Source organism: Sciurus carolinensis, chromosome 4, assembly GCF_902686445.1.
Source record: "Sciurus carolinensis chromosome 4, mSciCar1.2, whole genome shotgun sequence".
NCBI lineage: Eukaryota > Metazoa > Chordata > Mammalia > Rodentia > Sciuridae > Sciurus > Sciurus carolinensis.
In genome coordinates, this window is record NC_062216.1 from 82232234 (window position 1) to 82250473 (window position 18240).

At 40.1% G+C, this 18240-nt stretch overlaps 2 protein-coding genes across 2 annotated transcripts; one reads left to right on the forward strand and one right to left on the reverse strand.

Annotated features, from left to right (window-relative positions):
• Positions 1-2913: 2913 nt before the first annotated feature.
• Positions 2914-5314, reverse strand: LOC124983181 (histone H4). The gene has a single exon (XM_047550190.1). It carries the CDS (start codon positions 5263-5265, stop codon positions 4954-4956), a length of 312 nt encoding a protein of 103 aa, XP_047406146.1. The 5' UTR covers positions 5266-5314; the 3' UTR covers positions 2914-4953.
• Positions 5315-7574: 2260 nt separating this feature from the next.
• LOC124983655 (histone H2A.J) lies at positions 7575-9572 on the forward strand. The gene has a single exon (XM_047551107.1). It carries the CDS (start codon positions 7662-7664, stop codon positions 8049-8051), a length of 390 nt encoding a protein of 129 aa, XP_047407063.1. The 5' UTR covers positions 7575-7661; the 3' UTR covers positions 8052-9572.
• Positions 9573-18240: the final 8668 nt, after the last annotated feature.

The window sequence follows — 18240 nt, forward strand, 5'->3', positions numbered from 1 at the left end:
AATGGAATTAACTAGAGAGGATAAAAGAGAACTCTATTACACTGAGAGACAGTACCCTAGGACTGAAAAGGAATACCCAATGAAAGAATACCCTTGTAAAGCACTCTCCTTCCTTATGATGAAGTCAGGTCTATCAGAAGTTGGGCCTGCAGCCCAGTCAATGATGAAAACATTTGAGTTTGCCCTGGACTAGGTCTGGTATGCAGCTGCTGGATCAGGCCTTGGCATGCAGGGAACCTCAAAGCCTCAGGAACTGGTAAGCAAGAAGCCTCCTGTCAATGTATGAATGAAACTGATGGTAAGCCTTACTGGGTTTCTGTCTCAGAGTTCTTCAGAGCTGCAGAACCAATATACTGTGTACGTAACAGATTTATCGTAAGGACTGGCTCACATGATTACTGAGGCTGACAAGCACAAAATATGCAGGGGGAGTCAGTTGGCTGGAGACTCAGGAGAGCTGAGGGTGCAATTTCAGTCCTACGGCAGTCTGCTAGAGAATTTTCTCTTGCCTGGAGAAGGCTAGTCTTTTTATTCTACTCATATGTTCAACTGATTGGCTGCAACCCACTGACATTATGGAGGGCAATCTGCTTTATTCAATTCTATGATTCAGATGTCAATTTCATCCAAAAACTTCCTCCTAGAAACATTCAGAATAATGTCTGACCAAATAATGGGTACCCTATGGCCAGTCTCATCGACACGTAAAATTAACCATCATAGTGCCCAAGAGTGCTCTTGGCAGCTGTGCCATAAAAGAGAAGAAATGAAGCCCTATCCTTGCAACATCCCTCCATCGCCCTCTATCTGCAGAGCTTAACATGGTGCTAGAAGCGAAGGAGAAATGTACAGGTTGCTATGGTTTGAATGTGTTCCCCGCAGAACTGAGGCACTGCCAATAAGATAGTATTAATAGTCTCATGATTGGTTCATGAGAGGTCTTCCTTATAAATGTAATTAGTGCTCTTACAAGAGGCTTCATGCCACGTTTGGCTAGCTTGCCCCTTCTGCTATATTACCCATTTTCAGTGTAGATTTTATGTGTTTCCCTCTCATCACTTGGTGAAATTTACCAGCTGGTGCTTGCCCATAAGATGCCTGCAAATTTAGTATAATGATCATGTTCTGATAATTTACTAAATTTAAAATAGCAGTTAAATAGCAGTATCAGAAAAGTTTCAAATGCAAATTTTCTAGCTCCAGGACCAATTGTATTTATAATGCAGCAAACTGTAAATTAAACCAGTCAAGTTTTCTTAACTTGAGGCCCCTGAGGCCATTGAAAATGTGTGCAAAACATTTTGGGGTGTGTGATGAAAGCAGTGGCATGGAAATCTTTCATCAGATTCTTAAAGTAATTCATGACAAAAAGTGCTTAGAACCACTGACCTAGTTACTATAAATTCTTGAAACAGAGATCATATCTTGTTCACAATTGTATCCCTAGCACTACTATAATGAAAGGTGAAAAGATTCAATAAATGTGGTATGAATGACATGTCAAATAAATTGCTTTTCTAATGTTATTTGTATAACATTAAATCCTTCTTAAATTTTTCTTCACATTAATCAGTTAACAGATGTAGACATTCTATACATTATCCTAAATAATCAAAATAAACTTGCTAAAATTTGGGAGTGATAAGCATTTGAATTAGATCATCACTGTTTTATATTAAGGGTTGCAGGTGCCAAACAGCACCTGAGGTAAAGCAACAAATAAACAAAAAACAACTAATAGGAATTCAAGTTGATACTCAAGAAACCAAAAAAAAAAAAAAAAAAAAAAAAAAAAGGTTGTTTACATTGATAAAAGGTACAACCTATGTGTAAGCTCGGAGGGCACGGTTAGCGGCCAAATAAAATTGCACAGAAAGTGGCCAGAGCAAGCTTTATTGGAATTTGGCTCTGGGCGAAATTCCCAGACCCCCAGGGGTATAGGGATCCAGAGAAAATCCCATGGTGGCCCTGGTTGCCCAGGGTTTTTATAGACTGGGATGGGAGGGGGTCCTGTTGAGTGGCAGTTGGGTGTGAAGGGTCAGTGGAACTTTCCATCCACCTCGCTGGGAACTTTCTGGTCACCTTTGGCAGGCTGGTCTTTGTTCCAGCTGCTCAGCTCTGCCCTCTACAGTCGCCTAATTTCCGACCTAACACTATGGTATTAGAATCATGAAGTTTAGATATTACCTAACAAATTCTATAAAATAAATGATTTAAAATGAGGATATATAAAGATGAAAATAGCAGGAGACAATCTAATACTATCAGGTACAATATATATCAAGCAGACAAAAATATGGTTTTTATTTAAAATAATAATTAACAATACTAAATCCAATGCCATATTTTGAAGTATATACTGTGCTTCTTTGTCCAGGATTCATGAGCTATTTTCAAATATTGATCACAAATAAAACTTCAATAATATCCAAAAGGAAAAAAATGCATAGGTCACATTCTCTAGTCCAAATTTATGACTGGAAATTAATGCTGACAAAACAGGAAGATAATTCAACTACCTAAAAATTTAATCTCGGGCTGGGGTTGTGGCTCTGTGGTAGAGCACTTGCCTAGCATGTGTGAGGCACTGGGTTCAATTCTCAGCACCACATGTAAATGAATGAATAAAATAAAGGTCCATCAACAACTATAAAAAATTTAAAAAAAAAAAATAAATAAATAAATAAATAAAAATTTAATCTCTTCAAATTAAGGTTATATAAATTATAATACTGTAACATTTCTAAGGTTTAGATGGTGCCAAATTATACAATAAATACTTGCAAATTATGCTATTACTTAAAAAAAGTCTAAAATGAAATGAGGGAAACAGAAAAAAAAAAAAAAAAAAAGAAAAGAAAAGAAAAAATCAGAGGATAAATTACTGTTTCTGAAAGAACTGATAATTTTTGAAGCAGCTCAAGCAAATTTCTAAAAAATATCAGAAATAAAATAAGAAATGAACAAGGTAAGTTTTTTTTTTAATTTAGAAAATACTATGTGCTTGTTTAAATGCTATTTTGATAACACGGCTTTACAAGAAAATGTAAAGTAACCAAATTTAACTCAGAAAATAGGATAGACAAATATAAAAATGGTTAAAGAATTCAAAAATATAACCCAAAAATTGCCTCCAAGAAAAGAACAACCGTCAATGTTAGTAATCTTTTACATGATAGAAATATATGGAGAGCAACTCGGTTTAACTCTATTTTTTTTATAAGTAATTCAAATTTTCACTTGATGGAGCTTAATGGAGCATTAAAAAAATTAACAGCATCATATATACCTCTGAATCTTTATGGAGTAGGAGAAAATACTTAGAAGTGGAATGTCAGCAAACAGGGACAGAGGAGCCTCTCTGGCAGAGACACAAAGGTTAAGAGCAAGGGGTGAGGAATCCAACAGGTCTGGGTTCAAATTTGCCTCCAATTCTAACTCCCTTAGTCATTTCCTCATCTGTAAAACAGTAATTAAAATAAATACTTTGTGAATTTGCAACGGAATAAGTGTGTTCCAAAGTGCCTGGCACACAACAAGCACTTAATACAATGTAACCATCACTAGTAAAAACAGGCTCCCGCTGGGGGAACACCAGTTATGTTTCCTTGATTAGAGAACATCTGATGCCCAAGGACTACGACGTTCTTAACATGAGACATAAGATACCACTATGGCAGGGAAAGTCTTGTAGCAACCGGCCATCCTCTCTTCCCGTGGAGCTAAGTGGCCCTTCTGCATGTTTAGAAATGCTAGAGCTGGAGTTTAGTATCGCTGAGCCCTCACACCGTTATTTAGAGGGCGGTCTAAGTCTCATCACCAAACCCCTAAGTGAGGCCCTCAGGCGGACTTCAGTTCCCGCCTCGCCTTACTGGCGGCCCCTACTGGCCCGTACGTTTGTAGGTCTCTCGGTGTTCAGCACTTTCCTAGCCTCGATAGAGCGGCCTCAAGAGGTCACCCCTTTACCGGCTGCACCGCGTGGTCTCTGGGCAGGATCACACCACTGCATAGCTCTCTCCACCTCCACTTCTAGAGCACCGCGGGAGGCTCTTAACAAGGAGTTAACTCGGAAGCCAGGGCTTATCTCCAATCGGCAACGGGTCGCGTGTGACAATCTCCTGAGCTAGCCTAGCCACTAGTACAAGGATGCCTCGGACTCCTGGCAACTTTGCGATATGTAGATGTTAAAGACCCGGTTTCTCTTGCCCCGGGGAGACGTAGTGCCCACCCGCTCCAGAAATGCGGCAAGACCCGCATCCGCTCTGCGTAGCTGACTTTATGCAGCTGGCCCATGGGAAGTACAAAGGATCGCGAACTTTGGCCGGGCCTCAGGTTTCCACCCTCACTTTGTCACCTTTCAACACCTAGCTGTGCTAGGTCACCTCTCTCTACACTACAGCAAAGAAATGTGGCATTCACACTCGGAAAGACTCTAACGCTCCACACCTGGGCTGCATCTTGAGCCAACAGGCTTCCCGTAAGACACTGCGACCGCCTGCCCCTGTTCCTATCCAGCGGGTTACAACGCCAAGAACCGCCCCTCTGACGCCCGGTTCTCCTAACCAATGGGAAGGGCAAATCGGCTCACCCTTATTTGCATATCAACTACTATATATACTCCGGGAGGGAGGATGACTGCGTAGAAGAGGTGGACCGCTTTTAATACTTGGGTTTGCTGACAAAGACGTTCGTCTAACATACGTACTATTGACTATGGCCACTGGGAATCACATCTCAAGCTCTATCCAGAACAAAGGGGACCCCAGCCCAGAGACTTAATGCTTTTCCTCTCCTGCGTAACTCGTGCCTAACCCAGAGCAAAGTCCCACATCTAATCACCGCTTTACTGTGCCCAACCTGATGTTTGCAGGTGGTGTTTACAGCTCTTTTCTTGACGCTTTGGGGGCCCTGAAAAGGGCCTTTGGAGTGTGGAGGGAGCGCTGAGGAGACAGCTCAACCGCCGAAGCCGTAGAGGGTGCGGCCCTGGCGCTTCAGAGCGTAGACCACGTCCATGGCTGTCACTGTCTTGCGCTTGGCATGCTCTGTGTAAGTCACCGCGTCGCGGATCACGTTTTCCAAGAAGACTTTGAGAACTCCCCGGGTCTCTTCGTAGATGAGCCCAGAGATGCGCTTGACGCCCCCACGGCGGGCCAGGCGGCGAATAGCTGGCTTCGTAATGCCCTGGATGTTGTCTCGCAAGACCTTCCGGTGGCGCTTGGCGCCTCCTTTCCCAAGTCCTTTGCCTCCTTTTCCGCGTCCAGACATCTTGTAACTAGCACCACCTACCTAGAAAAACAGCAGTGAGTACAGCTGAGCCTCGGATCAGGGCTTATATTTCCCTGTAGCGGACCTGTTTGAAGACCTCAGGGAAGTGGGCGGAGCTCCAGGCCCCACCTCTGGAGTTTGTTTTTTTTTTTTTTTTTTTTTTTTTTTTTTTTTTTTACATCACTGCCATTTAAGAAAAGCAGTGAGCAAAATAAAGCCGATTTCTTTTTGTTTCCTCTTTTTTTTTTGGAAATATTTTTCAAAATTTTGCCATCAATTTGAGGATGGACTCATGGTGGTATATTTGAAGGTTTAAAAAATATGAGATAATAGAATTTATATTGCCCTTTCTCACAACTTAAGTAAAAAGCAGACGGGATTCTATGCTTGTTCTGTAACCCTCTGACTCTCCCTTCTTCTCAATTCCGGCTAATTCTGTTGTTTATTTGTTTGTTGTTTTTTTAAATGGAATGCTTGTGATACCATTTCTGAACTAGTGAAAATAAATAAAAACTAGAAACACTTTACATCTTGTAGCAATTACTTTACAGATATTCATTTGTGAGTCTTTTTTAAAATAGCTAGTAAGGTGAAGTGGAAATGTTTTAATGGTTCTCTCTTTAAAAGATGAATTAAAAGAACCTTGGGAACACTGCCTGTATGATTGGAAAAACAAAAGTCCTGTGATCAAACTTCACAACGTGATTGTAAATCCTTGACTCAAATTAGAATTCTCTTCTTAGAATAAAAGAAAAAGAATGTCCACAATAATTTTAAAAATTCTGTTAAAAATTTCCCATGATATAGGCAAAAATTTAAACCAGTTTACAGAACTCATTCCAGGAACATTTTGTTAAATCTGCATCAGATTGGTTTGTGCTTTTACTTAGCATGTCTAACAGTTATTGGATGTCTACTGATGTATTTAATCTTCAAAACACTTTGAGATAGGTATGGAGCTTAAATAATTATTTTCTGATAAGTAGTAAAGCCAGAATTTGGAGGTCACAGTCTGGTGCCTGATGATGGCCTCAGCTATGACAATATACAGCTTCTCAGCTTCAAAACCATTGTGCTTACCAGTAAGGTACATATACATAAATATATATATATATATAAACATTATTTCAATGAAATAAAAATCTTTAGTAGGACAATGAGTAGTCAAATTTGTTTCACTTTTAAATGGATGCTAAAAACCCACATAAATTTTATTTTAATAAGCAAATGTTTAATATGACATCATAAAGCCATGTAATTATAAAACTGTGACAAGTGTTAAGGTAAATGAAACGAACTTAATAATTAGTAGAAAGTAATTTGTAATGAGGAAAAAAAAAAAAAAACCCACCCTCACTTTGTTTCAAATGAGATTGAGTATATAAGAGTAAGTTGCTGCCATTCTTCCTTTAGTCGCTTGGCTCATCAAGATTGTGAGAACATGAGTCCAGGGGTTATGACCTATAGAAAGCAAGCCAAGGACAAGACTTTCAACCTCAGTAACCAAACTCTGCCTGCAGTCTCTCCCATGGAATTCAGTGGCTCTTGTCCCATCCCATCAGTGTAGAAAGCATTTCTGTCTAGCCTGCCACTCTAGTTTCAGAGTCTCAGAAGGGAAAGACTGACGGCCTGTGAGCAACAGAACTTTGAAGGAAGACCAGCGTCCACTGGTCTAGTAAGGAAGGTTCATATGTCCAACTACCTATAAAACGTCTTCTGAAGCCAGCTCCTCAGACTGTTGGGTAATAGGAGGCATGGTGCCAGTATAAAGGAAGACGCAATCTACTCCGTACTAGGCGGGCAGAATTCGGCTAGAAGCTGTGATTTCGCTGCAGGAGCAGTGTTGTTCACAAGCGCGGGCTTTGTAGTCAGATGACAAGATGCTGTATTATGCGAGAAAATTCACCTAGAGAACACTGGAACTTCTGTACAAGGAGTGACATTAATTGCTAGGGCTTTTCGTACTTGTGGACAGAGCAGGTATCCTTCCGGATTATTCTGTTTCCAACTGAGTAGTCTCAATTCTTAAAGAGTTTCTTTTCCTGGGAGCAAGCGTGGGTGTTGAAAACCAGCATCTACTAAATACACTTTAGGGCCGCCACTGCGAAGCAATCAGGACCAGGGGTATTTGTCGGAGCTGCTATGTAAACGAGGACCAGGAATTTGCGCTTTTGATTGGAGGGAGTCGGCCCAGGCGTTTCCTTTGCTAGCGCGCTAGTTGGGGGCGGACTCGGTCTGTCATTGGCCAGCGGAGCCGCGGAAGTTGCGACGCCCAATGGGGAGGCGCTGCCTAGTGGCCACCCAGAGTTTCCTGAGGCAGTTCGGTGTGGTAGGCTGCATTTCCATACCGATCCTGCTGGTGTTTCTCTCACTGGAGTTTCAGGCGAGAAGTGAATATGTCCGGTCGTGGAAAGCAGGGTGGGAAAGTGCGGGCAAAAGCCAAGTCCCGCTCTTCCCGCGCGGGCCTGCAGTTCCCGGTGGGCCGAGTGCACAGACTCCTGCGCAAAGGTAACTACGCGGAGCGAGTAGGCGCTGGGGCCCCGGTGTACCTGGCGGCGGTGCTGGAGTACCTGACGGCCGAGATCCTGGAGTTGGCTGGCAACGCCGCGCGCGACAACAAGAAGACTAGGATAATCCCTCGCCACCTGCAGCTCGCCATCCGCAACGACGAGGAGCTAAACAAGCTGCTGGGAAAAGTGACCATCGCTCAGGGCGGCGTCCTGCCCAACATCCAGGCTGTGTTGCTGCCCAAGAAGACTGAGAGTCAGAAGGTGAAGAGCAAGTGACCCTGACGCCCCACGGGAAAGCTGACTTCTCCAGCAAAGGCTCTTTCCAAAGCGGTCCCGCAGTGGTTTTGATTGTGCTGAATGTCATGGAGGGCCAGTACGATCTAGCGGGGAGATGGGCAGTGAGGAGCCCGCCGGAGTCGGGAGCCAATAAAGTCGGTGAAAATCGAGTAGTCGAGAGAGCTGTGTAGTCGCGGGACCTACCGGATGACCGGGGTAGGGGGTGGGGGCGCGACCGGAACCCTCTGGAGCAGGTAATGGTCGGTCAGCTCGAGTCCCTCCGGACACTATGATCCGCAAGTAGATCCCCCTTGAAGCGTTGAGGAAGGGTGAGGGAGACCAAGATGGTCTGTAGATGGCAGGGTTGGGAACTCCCTACTTGCATTAAGGCACAGGAGACCTGGCTAGGTGCGGTTCGGCCTACTTAGAAATTATTTTACTTCGCGTTTCCAAGGCTTCTGCCTTTTGTGAGCGGTCAAGAGTAAGCCATAAGGAGAACCATGGGGCTGAGCTGGTTTGGGTTAGGAAGTTGTCTCTGGACATACTTTTCAAAAGGTGGGGTAATTTCCCCTCTTTGAAGTGTGGCCCCCAGTGACACGATATCAATATAAGATTCTTTCTAGCCCAATAGTTCTTGTGTTTTCACGTTCTGGATGTCAGCTATCTTAACCTAGCACCCTTATGTTCTCATTTCTTTAAAATGAAGGAAACATTCAGTAATTTTTGTAACACAGAAGTATGAGTCATGAGGGTGGAAATGTTTTCCTGACACGTTGCATAACAGTGGAATCTTTAATCTGGACTTATGAATGCTTACAAGCTTTTAAAATGATTTTCTCAAGTGTTGGCTTCTTAATGGTCTTGTCTCCATCATGTCATGCTCTTGGAAATGACTTGACTTGCTTAACAACAAAACCAACAATAACCCTTGCTTTTAAGGATTACACATACTCAACAAATAACTTTCTTGAAATTCCTTATGTTCTCCTTGAAATAATGACCCCATTCCAGTAATGCCTGTAGGAATTGTGATTCTTACAGGCACAACATTGCTTTAATAAATATGCAAGGAAAGGTAAGACCACAGGATTTAAATATAGGGAAAAAACACATTTCAGGGTGAGACTCAACACTTAAAAGTTCAACATTAGTAATCTTGTTCTGTCCTTTATTGACCCTTCCATTTCGTCCTTCTAAGCAAGCTCCATCCTGGCCCATAGAGCCCACAAAAAAGATCTCAGTTTAGATTTCACATTTACAGATTCAACTTTTCTGTGAGTCAGAGTTGAAGTCGTTCTCTGGGCGTGGGTAGTAAGAAATGGTCTAGCAGTGACTGGCCCATTTTCCCTCATGGACTGTTTCATCCATGCTTATTCAACATCTCTGCCATGCTGTGTACTAAGTAATAAGGGTATAGCTGTGAATGAGGCCACAGGCTTCTACACTCTTGGAACTCAGTTCTTTTTTTTCCCCCCTTTCGGTTCCTAAGAACAAGAAACAAATAAATAATATTATAGATGAGCTTCAGTTAGTACTTGTGTTTTTTGCTGTTGAGTGGATTTTGGGATAACTTTCCCCCTGTGGTCATCTTTGTACGAAGATCAGTTCACATGTACGTGTTAAGAGGCAGATTATTGCTTCCTAATGCCTAAGAAGCATAGACCCCAGTAGCACCATGAGTAATTCCAGGATTTCCAGCTGTTGACTCCACTCCTTATCTTCCTTTCAAAAGATTTCCTCATATATAAAATGTTTTGAGGATCAAGACCGTTTACTTACTATGTGCTACATATTAGTTACTTAACGTGAAAGAAGTGCCATTTCCTATAAAGATGGGTTTACACTTACAGAATAAGTTATAGGTACATACTAATAGTATTAAAAAAAAAAAAAACTCAATTGTCAGAATTAGTTCTCAGTGATACCACTTGGGGGCAGTGAAGCAAAAAAAATTATGTAATTTTATACTTATACACACACACACACACACACACACACACACACACACACAATCAACTCTCTGTATCCATGGATGGGTTCCACGTTTATTGATTCAGTCACCTGATGATTTTTAAATATTTAGAAAAAAAAATATGGAACATATAGACATTTTTCTTGTCGTTATTCCCTAAACAATGTAACTCGTATTGGGTATCATAAGTAATCTTAAAATGTTTTAAAATACACAGGAGGATGTGCATATGTTAAAGGGACTTAAAGATCTGCAGATTTGGGTATTTGAGGGAGGTCCTGAAAGTACTCCCCCATGGATATGGACAGTAAATATATATAAATGTGTATCAAATATTTTGACATTCGAGTTTAATTTCCTAAAGATTTGATATGAGGCATCTTAGAATTTTTTACCAAAATTATGAAGAAATAAGGACAAGGGTTATCAAGACATTTGTAAGAAAAAAATCTCTTCTGCCTTTGCCTCTGATGATTCATAGCAGTCTGTCTAACCCTATAACCCAAAGAGCAGGACAGATGAGATACAAAATAACAACTTTTCAGCCTCAAAATTCAACCAACCCCTCACCATTTCAGTTTTTGAGAGTTTTTTTTTTAAACCTGAACAATTTACTAGTAGTTAAAAAGTCATGCCTCCTTGCAAAGTCAATTCAGCTCATGTTGGAGAAACTGCAGTTCTTGAGGTTAATTTAAAAGGCAATAATTCTTCAAGCATGAGACCATAAAAAAGAAGGCTTAGAACATAAACTGGTGGTGATTGGATTCAGGTTTTTAATAGGTATACAATGCATATTTTCATTTGCTCACATAGTCCTTGCAGAGACAAACCACTCAGTGTGGCAGGTTGTGACTTGGCCAGGATTTATTTAAACTTTGTTTTTCCTGAAGAGCCAGTCTTGACTTTGTGTCCCTTAGAACTGGCCAGTTTAGTTTTGTCTGCCCAGAATCTAAAGGTCTAGTTTATCCCATAGTTTGTGATGATTGGCACACTGAATGCAAACTCTTCCCAAAGTCCCTTGCCATAGTGGAAAATTCAGATATCATGGTGTTTAAGAACTCAGGCTCTTTAGAATTGAGACTTAGGTTCAGATCTGTTCTGTCCTTTACTAGTTGTTTGACTTTGAAAACATTACTCAATCTTTTTAAATCTTAGTTTTATCTATAAAATGGGCATAATAAACAGGTACTTCAATGGGATTTGGGAAGGATTTGGTGAGATATATGAATAAGGACACTAAATTTCCCATATAGAAACATGCCAAATGCATAGTAGCTATTCTTTTTTACTTGTGAAACTGGATTTGAAAATGAGTAGCAGTGTTTACGGAATCTCTGGAACGAGTTAAACATACATTTAGCAATCCTGTGACTTTTGTGATAGCAAACCATGAAACATTTTTAGTGTCCATTGTACTAATTACAGAACATCCACAGTTTAATTTATAACAGGAAAAAAAAAAGGAATGGTTAAAGCTTGTGAACCTGAATTTGTTATTTTTGTCCCTAAAGACAAACTAGTTTAGAGTTACTTGCTTATTAAATGCACCTATTCAGATTAAAAATGTAAACTGTTCAACAATTTGAGTAATATTAATGTGTTACGTCTATGATTGGTAATCTTCTTGCAAGAAACTTACTGTCGTAGAAACACATACTCAGAAAGAATGTAGTGATCCTGGTGGGGTGGTGCCACCTGCAATCCCAGTGGCTCAGAAGGCAGAAACAGGAGGATCGAGAGTTCAGGCAACCTCAGCAAAAGTGAAGTGCTAAGCAACTCAGTGAGACCCTGTCTCTAAATAATATACAAAATAGGACTGGGGATGTGACTCAGTGGTCAGGTGCCCCTGAGTTCAATACCCCAGTACCCCCCCCAAATGTAGTGATATAATAGTCTACACATAAAGAGAGGGAGTCACTTGGGGTGTGTTTCTGGAACAGGGAACAGAGGTGCCTGTGTTAGCCTGGTAGGAACACTAGCAGGTGGGGAGAGTAGCACCTAGATTTAGGTGTAAGAACCTGAGAAGTGACCATGCACAAAGTTGCAGGGTCAAAATCCAATACTGCCACTTGGATTTTGTGTGTGCATCTTGCTGGGGTTTAAACCCAGGGTCTTGCACGTGGTAGGCAAGTGCTCTTGTATTAAGCTATACCACAGCCCTAGTAGCTGTATTTGAATTTAAATCTAAGAATAAAATTGACTAAAAATGGCCAGAGTGGATAAATCATCAAGGGAGAATGCACAGATATATAAATGAATGTATGGAAAATAGCCACAGCCAAAAGGGGGCTTGGGATCTGAAAGATTTAGTGCATTGGGAGGGGAAGGAAGGGGAGAAGACATGGCTAACACCAGGACAGAAAATGGCAAGATATAGAGCTGTTTTTTCATAATTTGAATTGCTGAACTCCATGACACCCTCTAGTGCTTCCACTTTGCCGTATGATGAGAAAATTTTAAAGTTTTCCACACATAGAACATGCTGATGAACTGGCTAACTCACTTTACTAATGGAATTGGATTGGAGAGATGCATTTTTACCCTTTACATTTTTATATTACATACAGAAATGTGAAGGACGCATGGCAACAGTGACATGTGAAAAGATCTTTTAAAAAAGTCAAGGGGAACTGAGGGTGTAGCTCGGAGGTAGAACTCTTGCCTAGCATGTGCAAGGCTGGGTTCAACACACAGCACCAAAAATAAATACATAGTCAAAAAGAATATTGGTAAGAACACTTGAGAAAGATGTCCTTTATTACCATTCTATTCAGTTGAATGTGATTTTTACTTATGTTTTTATTTTAAGGGAATTTTAAAGGTTGGCAACTTACTATTTCATAAAAACAATGTAGGCATTTTAGAATGTTTAGAACATGAACAAACCTTTGTTTTTTAAAATAAGGTAAATGTTTAGCTTCCTGAGAGAGGGAAATGGAGAACAAGAGGAACAACACACATGCCCCTGTACACACAGAAGAAGGAGGGGTGGGGGGGAGGGGAAGAGGAAGAGGAGAAGGAGGAGGAGGAATTATACCAGTCTCAGGCAGATATGAAATTATCACTACAAGGCAGTATTTTGTTCTCTCTACAAGGAAAGGAAAGAGAGTTTAGATGTGGAAAAATCAGATTTTGACATATACATACATGAAAGAATTATAGCACATTTGGCTAGTAATTTCGAGTCTAGATTGATCCCTACCCTCAACAAAATTACCTTTCTTTTTGACAAACAAAACAAAAAAGCAATCTGTTCATGGAGGTTTATTCACTTTCTGTTTCAAAGTACTTCTCAGATGAACTATTTTTTTCTCAAGCAGTCACTACAAATTCACCATATCCCTCATCAAATTGCACCTATTAGGTAAGTGTACAAATTAGCATCATAGTGAGAAAACATAAAAGAAATAAATGCATTGACCTGGAAGAGGTGCCGTTTTAGATTGTGGTGAATGGGAAAAATGCCATGTTCAGCAAAGATGCATAACTTCTAACCCCCAGAGCTGGACCAAGGCAGTCAGCATCAATCATGGGTCCAGGCAGACAAAACTAAATAGATCAGTTCTCAGAGGCAGAAAGACAGGACTCGGGAAGAAGGTTTTGTTTGTTTGTTTTATATCAGGTTTGGAAATGGGGCCCAAAGCAAAATTTGTCCCAAGGTCTAGAGGCCTTCTGAACTCCTCAGCCCTTGGAGATGGATTATAAATGGATTTTTTAAACCTATATCCATCTTTTTTTCCCTAAAGATGTTCCTTTCTATAGACATCACTAAATATTAGCTATTGAAGTAGGGACTAAAAGTGATTTTACAAAGAATGCAAATCTGATTAAATAATTTAAAAAATAATCTGGACTGGGAGCTGTAGCTAAGTGGTAAAGCATTTGCCTAACATGCAAGAGGACCTGGGTTGGATCCCCAGTACTGGGGGAAAAAAAATCCAAGAGCTGTTCTTCCAAAGGGAAAAAAACAACACTGAAGTGCTTTAACCAATACACAATGAACTTACCTTCCAGCCATGAGCAGGTGCACCTCATTTAGATGAGTAAGTAGTCTTAAGTGCACACACTGGTTAAAGGAAGAAGCACTTGGGTTTATTGCTCTTTGTAGTAAGGGAAAACACACACTATAGAGAAATGTGGGGTGCCTGAGTGAGAGAATGTTAGGATTATTCTAGGATATGGATTTGGGTTGGTTGATTTGGGGACTTTGCTCAGGATTGCCTGCTGTCAGGAAGTAGGGTGTGGGGAAAGTTGTATTGTATGGAATGAAGTGAAGCTAAGCTGTAATTAATAAATATGTTAATGTATCCCAGCACAGAAGGTGCTTTGGTCATTTTTGTGGTTGGGACAATTCTCACCTTTTTTATGTTCAGACATAGTTATAGTGTGGTCTTGTTTTTGTTTTGATTTTTCAAGGTCACTTAGTGGACGTGTCTGGTGTTGGTATTCTATGAAATTGTTTATGTTCTGTAGAACATCACAGTGTAGTTATGCTGAGCCAGCTCCTAGCAACACAAAGGCCTGGTTGATTGTCCAGGCCAGCTGCTATCTGTCATGGGCTGCTTTTCCTTTCTTAGTAGTTAAAGAAATAATGTGAAATCCAGAAAAGGAATTTCTCAGCAGTGGAAGTAGACCAAGACATCTCAAAGCAAATGTTGGCAGTGTTCAAGCACCATGCAAGAGTGAGCTACTGTCTGAGTATTTTAGTGCCACATTTACATACTTTAAATATCCAGCTTCTCTGACATCCCCAGTTTTCATATTCATCAAAGAACGTTCTATCTTGAATTTATCTTTTTGTGTGTGCTTTCATAGAAGATAAGATTGTTCTGGTTTCTTTAACATCGTATTCCATTTATTCCTAACAAGAAATCATGCTTTATATTTGCGTTCATATGTACTTATGCAGTTATATGTATTTAAATCTGTGTGTTAAGTAAGTACCATGACCATGACCTCACTTTCCTTTCTTCTTGCATTCTGCTTCCCATCCACAGCTCAAATGGGAGACAAATGACAAGAAAGCCCATTGATGTTATCACTATAATTTAGCCTTCTGGAAGGCTCTATGGAGAGGGGTGGAAAAATGTAAAGAGGGGAGTTAGAGGGGCTGACTTCTAAGTTGTCTGAATATAATATGGTCACCCCTGCCATGGGGGAAGAATGTTGCTAGACCTTTCATAGCATGACACAGCTCCTCATAAAACCCTTGATGTACATTGTGTCCTCACAAGAACAAACAGGACAGATGGAATCCCTGTGTTCCTGAAACTTCCACAAGAGCAGTCAAACAATGAATACATATATAGTTTCCAGCCTGTTCTGCCATTCTTTCTGTGCACCACTCACCAGCCATACAAAACTACCTCCTGTCTCTTCTAGCTACAGGGAATGGAAACGCATAGAAACATAGAACTCACATCAGTTCCTCTTTACTTCAGCCTATTGACTGACCCAGGCTTAATCTAATTGCAGGCAAGGCTGGGAAATGTAGAGTAGATTGATTTGCTGAGTACCATTGCCTCTGTCATTTCTTGGAGCTTTTTTTTGTTTTTGTTTTTTTTTTAATTACTTTCTAGTTCTTAGTTTCTTTTTCTTTTTTTTCCTGTTGAACAAACTTGTAACATGGAGTCTGCCAGTCAATTGGGGTTCTCTTGAGACTTTTTGAGAAGAAAAGTGACACAAAAAGAATTTGTATTATTAGCTAGTAGACATAAGCTAGCAGTACTTAAGCCCCTACATGCAGCTTAAAAAAAGTTTGCCCAGTGTGGTGGTACATGCCTGTAATCCCAGCTGCTCAGGATGCTGAGGCAGGAGGATCACAAGTTCAAAGCCAGCCTGGGCAATTTAGACTCTAATTTCAGAATGAAATGAAATAAAAATGGCTGGGGGTGTAGCTTAGTGGTAGAGAACTCCCCTAGCATGTGTGAAGTCCTGGAATTGATCCCCAGCACCCCCCCACCCATAAACTCACATAAAACCTCCATCAAGCTAGTATGCAAATGTTAATCTCGTTTAAAAAATATTCATTTTGTTTTTGCTGAAGGAATCTTTGGTAAGAAGTTTATAAGTAGGTTGTAAGAGTGGAGGTGAAGAACTCCGAATTGTTCCTTTGTGTTACTGTTCATATGTTTCTGTATGCCAGTCATTGAATTTATTACCTCTGGGCTCCAGATTGAAGCCTCAGAACCCTCTGAGATAATGTGAAGTTCCTTCAGGCATTTTTGCATTATAGTAAGCATGATGTTTTCTCAGTAGAGGATACAGGGGCATTACAAGAGGAAAGATGTTTTGCCATGAAGACAAGTAATAAAGCACACCATCTGGCTGCAATGCTGGTTTCTTGCAATGGAAGCAGGGTAGTGACAGACACTCTAACTGGCAAAGTCCAAAATATTTACCATCTGATCCTTCAGAGAAAATTTGTTGATTCTTGTTCTATTCTTAGTAGAAACAAAAATTAAAAATCCCCTAACCACAATGCTTCTGTTTACATAACCGATGTCCTACTAGTTTTTCTTCATAAGTGTGGTATTTTCATGTTCTTTTTTTAAAAATGGACATATATCTCATGAAAAACTTTTGAGTACAAATGTGGATTTTAAAATACCTCTGCCTTTGATCTGTGTTGTTCTATAATAAAAACAATCTTGGGAAACATTGGATTTGTACTTGGCTTGTATTTTACTTCCCTTCTCAATTAAGAAAGGCTACGAGCACTTTTTAAGGTATGATTTTCTCTGCAGTAAATTGCTAGGTACAGTACCTTTTCACTCCCAGAAAAAAAAGTTCAGCCTTTATAGAAATACTATGTATGGCCTTTTCTTTTGTGGGTGATGTGTTTTATAAAGTCAACAGAATTTTAGAGCCACACTTTTGTCCTGCCACATGCCACTTAAACTGGCTTTTGCCTTCCTTTTTTCTTTTCCTCACTCTCCTATCTTACTGGGATCAATTACCCTTTCATTCTCCAACTTCTTCTCTGTGGCTATTGCCTCTCTGTAAAGTGTTTTATAAAGCAAAACCTCTCCATTAGCAAATCCCTGCCCATCCCCCTTTGCTCTCCGTCCTCTTCATAAATTACAAGCCCCTGGCAGAGGAACAGAAGTGGGTACACAGCTATTTTGGCCTTTAAAAGTTCCAACCCCAATTTTTGTCCAGTTCTGATTTCTGAAGTTATAACTGGCAACCGCTCCCTGACTCATTCATACCTTCCTGAACCTAGGACCTAAATGTATAAAAATTAGGTATAGCTCTTCTTGGTGAGATTTGAACCCAGTAGTCAAGCCATAAGGCTTATCCTCCCAATAATTTCTGGTTAAAGGATGTTTTCAGATATTTTAACTCCTAATCTGAGTCAGATATAAAGCAGGTATGTAGTGTGAAGGAGTTGGTGACTGTGGTATCTAATGGTCTTTAGAAATTATTTGAATGCAATAAAATTTTAAAAAATTAAATAACCGTTCTCAGCTATAAATAAGAAGTTATTTTAATAAATGGCACAAACCAGAAAAAACAAGTTCAAGAATGAAGACTAATCAGAACCTTGAATAACATCTTGAGTTGTATGTTGCTTCTTGTCAAGGCAGAGTTATTGTTGTAGGAATCCTTAATTCACATTTTACAGCTCCTTAAAACTCAGAGAGTAAAAGTAATTTCAAAACCATTTTAAGGGGCAATTATTGTGTAACAAATCAATGATTTGTTAAGAAAACAGTACCAAGTCTATCCACATACCTGATTAAATATTTGTATTCAGCTTCTATTTCATATCAGTGATGTAACCAGAGCAAACCCTTGTGAAATCACAACATAAATTATGACCATAACAAATTTACCCAGAATCAGAACTGTTAATTTCACTTTCCTGCAAATGCCCTTTACAAACTAAACTTGTAGGATTTTACCACTAAAATAATTTTGAAAAACTTGCAACATATTAGGTAATACCTTTAAAATGTCAAATGCTTCCCTACATTACTTGAAACAGAAATCTCTCCCAGAAATATAAATTTCTAGCATGATTATCTGTCCTTAAGCATACACCCACCATAGGAATGAAGTAATTCAGACTTCAGGGATGGCACCAGATCTAAGAAATCTCCCACATTAACAAGTGAATTAGGAGACCACCCCACACACAGGGCACACCTGGAATGTAGCCTTTCAATCACCTCTTTAAACAGACTTTAGGATAGGAGTCCCCTGTGTTTCTCC